At 36.6% G+C, this 6,000-nt stretch overlaps 1 protein-coding gene across 1 annotated transcript in view; it reads right to left on the reverse strand.

Moving 5' to 3' along the window:
- Positions 1-5,696, reverse strand: part of LOC109062265 (collagen alpha-1(I) chain-like) — a 50,098-nt gene extending 44,402 nt beyond the window's left edge. The window contains exon 1 of the mRNA XM_042778829.1: positions 5,322-5,696. Within this exon, the coding sequence (XP_042634763.1) occupies positions 5,322-5,442 (121 nt within the window). The 5' untranslated portion in view covers positions 5,443-5,696. The remainder of the gene's footprint in view (positions 1-5,321) is intronic.
- Between the last annotated feature and the right edge of the window lie 304 nt (positions 5,697-6,000).

The following is a 6,000-nucleotide window of genomic DNA, read 5'->3' on the forward strand; positions in this document are numbered from 1 at the left end:
CCATTTTACTTGGAAAAAACATACATCTGCAGACATACTGCAGACAATATTTTTGAAGCAAAGATGGGAAATTATTTTACTTTCTTTTAATAAAGCATAATCACAAGATGTTGGAAGGTCCAAGATAAACATCTCCGCTGATGGGGTATTTGTGTGAACATGCATAATGCTAGGGGGCAGAGCAAATTGATGGAAAAGACACAAAATGACAGCGTTACAGTAAAAAAAAAAAAAAAAAAAAAAACATAAGCAGAAAAGCCAAAAAATATATATAGAGAAGCCTTTAGGGAAGACTTATAATGTTTAACATCTCAAGGCCCTTCAAGGGTGATTGAGGAGATTTACGGATAGAGAAATATTGTATATGTCATTCCAATACATCACTGTGTTATTTTATTTGACATCATATGCGATCACATTCCAACCAGACTGCAAATATTAATTACAGAGGCAATCTTATGTTCAATTTTCATGCTCAAAGTCCAGCAACTCTCTGTGTCTGACTGAACTTCATTGGTGGAATCCACAGTCCACATTGGTGGAATCCACAAAAACTTTGTTCTTAACAAATGTAGCATTTCCGTGACATCTGGGTCATCCTTATCACATAAAAGGCCACTAAAAGTGCAAGACAACATCAGAAATTGCTCCAACATGGCTGTTTAGTGTCTTGTAAAAAGCTCTTGTAAAAAATTTTTACAGGGTTGTACCGTGCTGGGCTGAGACTGCCCTCCACCACAGCCAGCCTTCAAGTTAGACCTTCAGAGACCAAACAAAAGCAAGAACCTGGACCAGCTGGTAGACAAACATCTCTTTTGACCATAGCATTTGTGAATTGACAGGTTTTAAACTGGTCAGAAACAATAACACTCAACCCGATATAAGACTGCAAACCACCTGCAGTCTGAAGACACTTACGTCATGGCCGCACAGGAACACCATGATTAAACAGAGTGAAATACGGTGTTATGACTGAAACAACATGCCCTCATCAAATTTCAAAGTATGATATGGGCACAGACATAACATAGACTAATCACTGACATTGACAGTCTTCTTTAATAAAAGAGGTGTCATTTATAGATACTCTACTTTGAAAGTAGAGTATCTCTTCATTATGTTTAGCAATAAAGCATGAAAGGCTGCATGCTGCATTGTGTAAGCATCCCAAATTGAAACAATCCATTAACAGTCTCACCTATAATGCATGCTAATTAAATCCACCACTGGTTCTTCACAGGTATTATAATTAGAGGTTCTTTAAACAGTAATGTGTGTGCCATATTTGGCCCATATGTTCCAACAGGATATTTATTTTCCCTAATTGGCTAGTGATGATGTCATTCATAGTGCCCACAGATCAATGGTCCCCAGTGTGTGCCAGGAGAAACAGGTTGCATTGACGGCTGAATAGTCCAATACATGAGTGTGTTTAAGTACCCATGAACAGCATGACATCATCTGGCATATGTTTCAATGCGGAATACAAGCAGTGATGTTGGGGCTGCTATTCTAGTCTCAGATACCCACCGTTTTTTTTTTTTTTTGTTTTGTTTTTTTTAGATAAATTACAATATCATGATAGTTTTAAGGTTTCCCTCAAGGCAAAACAGTGCCAAGTGCCCCATTATGTCCAAATCTACAACAGGCCTGCTCTTGTCAGCCAGCCAGCAGACACTACTCCTAACTCACGACGGGTGTTTTCCTTGGATGCCTGAGCTTTTTTTTTCAGCCTGGATGCGGGAAGCCATTGAAGCTTTCAGATGTGTTTAACAAAGGAGACTGTTACTTTTGTGGAGAAAAAGAGAGACAACAATGAAGAGCGAGTAGTAGTATACCAACTTTCCCTTTTTAATTATTACAGATGCATAAATCATATTGATGCCAGGTGTTCTTATTTTTCTTCCTTGCTAACATAATATTACCATGGTTTCTGCTTCACTGTTTGGATCAACAGCCATTTGAGGAGACAAAGCACTCTGCGATGTGTCATTACAGGCAGCTGTGCATGTTTACAATCTCAATATAGGCCTCAACAGGAGTGTCAAACCCACAAGAAAAATTTTCATTTTTGTGGCATGTTTATATCTAGACATCCCATCTGAATCTGGACATAAAAAAACACCAAAGAACTTGATGTGATGATTAGGCTATTTCTTGATTTATAGTTTCCCCCCCAGCTGTCTGTCTGCCTGACATTGACATTACAGATTACATTACAACAGTGACTGAGTGTTACCTAAGTGGTAATAAATCATGAATCTCACTGGGCTGGAGGCATAAGGGGGCCTCATTAGTAAACAGTGCCAAACTCCAATCAAACCCCATGAAGATGACAAGGACAAAACCTGGCAGGTTCATGATGCGATTTCAATTTTTCCTTTCTCTTTGGAGTGTTACAAGCTCTTGGTGCATAAAGAAGATCTGTAAAGTTGCAAAGACTAAAGTCTCAAATCCAAAGAGATATTCTTTTCATAAAAATTAAGACTTGTCCACGCCCTCCTAAAACGCCTCGTTTAAACACGCCCCCACATCTCTACATCACTGTGTGGGAAGATTTGCATAACATCGCCCAAATGTTCACACAAAGAAAGAAGGCATAACTTTTATTCTCGCTGTAGTATTGTTGTTGCAAGAACATAATGTTCTTTTTAGCAACATCATATGACCCCTTTAAAATTCAGTTGTGACAAAACGGAGAAGGTTAAAGCTACAGCTCACCCAAAAATGTGGAATGTTTTAACTATGTTTGTCCATGTAATTATATTTTATGGGGTCCAAAATAACACTGGACTAATGCTGGATTTCTTTTAGTCCATATTGGACCCCACTGATTTTCATTATTTGGACAAAAACACATTTTTTAAAATATCTTCTTTTGTGTTCCACAGAAGAAAGTAAGTCATACAAGTTCGGAACGGAATGAGGTTGAGCGAATGATGACAGTACAGTATTTCCATTTTGGGTGAACTATCCCTTTATGACATCACTACATTCAATCACATGGTCACAAGGTGCAAAACATACAGTATCCCATAGAAGGACAGAGACTAGTTTTGAGATTTTTTAATGTGATGTGAGAAATGCACTTAGCCTAATTATATGTTTTAAAAGAAATGTCTGTTAATCTGAGGCTTGAAAAAAACTATTATATTCTGGTTACTGAAGCACAATCCTTCATCCAAGACTCCAAGACGTATGTTATTCATATAGAAACATATGGTCCTATTTTCCTTTATCCTCAGTCACAACAATCCTGAATTCAAAGGCATTTAATAATAAATAAAATGGAAAAGACAAATGTTTAGTTTTTGCTATCCAGCATAATCTTGCATTTTTTGGAAAACAAGAGCATTAGCCAATTATGATCTTCTACAGGGCATATATATATATATATATATATATATATATATATATATCATATATATATATATATATATATATATATATAAAAATATGCACTACTCTTAAAAAAAAAAAAACAACACTTCCAGTGGTAATTGTGTACTCTTTAAAAAAAACAACAACACTCAGGTTTGACAAAACTGTGAATTCAAAGAAACGTCCAACTCAAACAAATGAATCTGTTTAAAAAAAAGAAAGAAAAGGCCACCAAACAAAAGAATGCAATTCATCAAGTCTGTCAAAAGATCCAAAGCAACTCAAGTACAGTAAAAATAGAAGAGAAGACCAACACAAGAGAAGATACACTTTCAAAAGTATGACATCACATCATCAAGCAAACACTCCTCCATGGTGGGCGGCATTCATATGATGTTCATTGGCGATCATATTTTCACCACATTTCCAAGTGTGTTTTGATTTCACTAAAACAACAGAATCCGCACGAGCACGACTGGTTTTATTGTTCTGGCTTAAGAGCTATAGATTTTTAAATAACCTGGCATCCACCTCACAAAGACAAGGGCTGGTTATAAAGCTACACTACCTGGAGAAACATTGCGTGTACATGACATAACTACGAGCCTTTCGGTCTGAACCTGTTGAGTTTAAATGGGCTTTTCATGGCACGCTGTAGCACACCGACTCTCAGCAATTACATTCACTTTTCAGCTGCGGTCTGAATTTAATAAGCCTGTTCATCTGACCATAAAACCTGAGCCCATAAATCCAAGCCCACCTTTCTGTAGGATTGCTGAGATCACAGAAGGTTGATTAAAACAACTGAAAAGAAGAATAAGCAAATAAAGTCTGTTAATGAGCTTAAGGAGTGTGCGTCTTGGTTCTTGGATTTACAAGATGGATGAAACATGAGCAAACAGGTGTTTGGTACATAACATGGTCTTTGTGGTATGGTCTATACAGCTCTATACACTTTTAAATAAACTATAAAGGAACTCATGTAGTTTTCATGATGCAGGATATATATATATATATATCTATATCTATATCCTGCATCCTTTAATGGCAATACTATAAAAATCTGGGCATGATTAAAAAAAAACAACAACAACAACAAAAAAACACTATTCTATTCGCTAGAGAAAGCAAAAGACTGATGATTTTGCAATGTTTGCTGACAAAGCCCTGGGGGACATCATGATTAAACATGCTCCCATTGTACAAATCAAGCATAAACACAATTTCATTGCAGAACATCACATTAAACATAAGCATTATTTGTCAAATCCATCCTTTTGGCAATTTTACAGAATTTAGAAATGAATTCAGGCCAATGTACATTTGTTTATGGAGATGATGGCATCCTCTACCTTCTCCCAGGATTGCTGGAACTATCCTCACATCTGCCACAAATCTGTTAAACATGTGTTTGGACGGTTCAGGTGCTTCATGCAGCAATCACTGTCCAGTGTTTTACGTGTTTGTGTTCACACTAGTTCAGTCCTTGTGTTTAGAAAAACAGCAGTAGTGTGATTTAAATACGCGGGGTGTCAAAATAGTTCATTGCTGAAGTACTGTACCTACACCTGCTCCTTTAGAAAGTAAAACTTTAAACAACAGCGGCTCCCAGAGGGAAACACTGAACATCAAACATACGGATAAAAAACATTTACATAAATGAACTTCCAACATCAAGACAGGTTAACATTTCCTATGCATGAGAGAAAGTGTATATTTCCATCACTTATTTCGAGCTCGCATCTTAGATTAAAAATTTTATACAATTTTTTTTTTTTTTTATTAATGAAATTACCATTTATAAACAGTTATTTAAACATCCAAATTTGCATCAATAATGGCCTGTCAGGCACCTTGTAATGCGCTATTCTCAAGAAATGCAAACAAACGAACATTACTATGTGCAAATTAAATACATTAATTACATTTTGACGTCTTACCTGTCAGCAACATCCCCGAGCCGCTCTCAGCATCTGGTGTTTCAGTTGCACCGCTGTGCAGGATGATGGCTTTTACATAAGTAAATAAAACAGCTGTCCACAGTACTGGCGAAAGCATCATGTTTGCCTAACTTATAAACCCGCAAGACAAGCACTGTGATTGTTCATCGCATTTTAATAGCTTAAGTGTTAATGAGAACGGTCTGAGGACAATAATAATGGAGTGGCGCGTCTACCGTTGATGTTTGGCGTACTCTGCTTACCTTGCGAACACCGCGCACTTGCTGCCAGACACCTTCATCTGCACAGTTTTTGCTCAAGGGGCCCCACCCACACCCTCGCCACAGGCCAATGAGAAGCAGCATCTCAAGGCTCATTAACATATCAGTGCATGAGAATAGCTGAGGAAGACTGTGCTGGATCAAAATACTAACTCTGAAATAATTAAATAATGAGATTAAAACTTAAAGATAGTAAATTAAACATTAAACATGAAATAAAAATAAAATAGTAATACGTCACTATCTTTATATAATTAACATATTGTAATATTACATATAACAGTATAATTTACAGTGTGTGTGCGTTTTAGAGCAAACATTTTCTGCATTGTAGGCTACTTGCGCTTTAGCTTGTGTACTAATCTAGTTAAAAATTTAGCATTGTGATTTATGAATTA

The sequence above is a fragment of the Cyprinus carpio genome, chromosome A21, assembly GCF_018340385.1.
Source record: "Cyprinus carpio isolate SPL01 chromosome A21, ASM1834038v1, whole genome shotgun sequence".
NCBI lineage: Eukaryota > Metazoa > Chordata > Actinopteri > Cypriniformes > Cyprinidae > Cyprinus > Cyprinus carpio.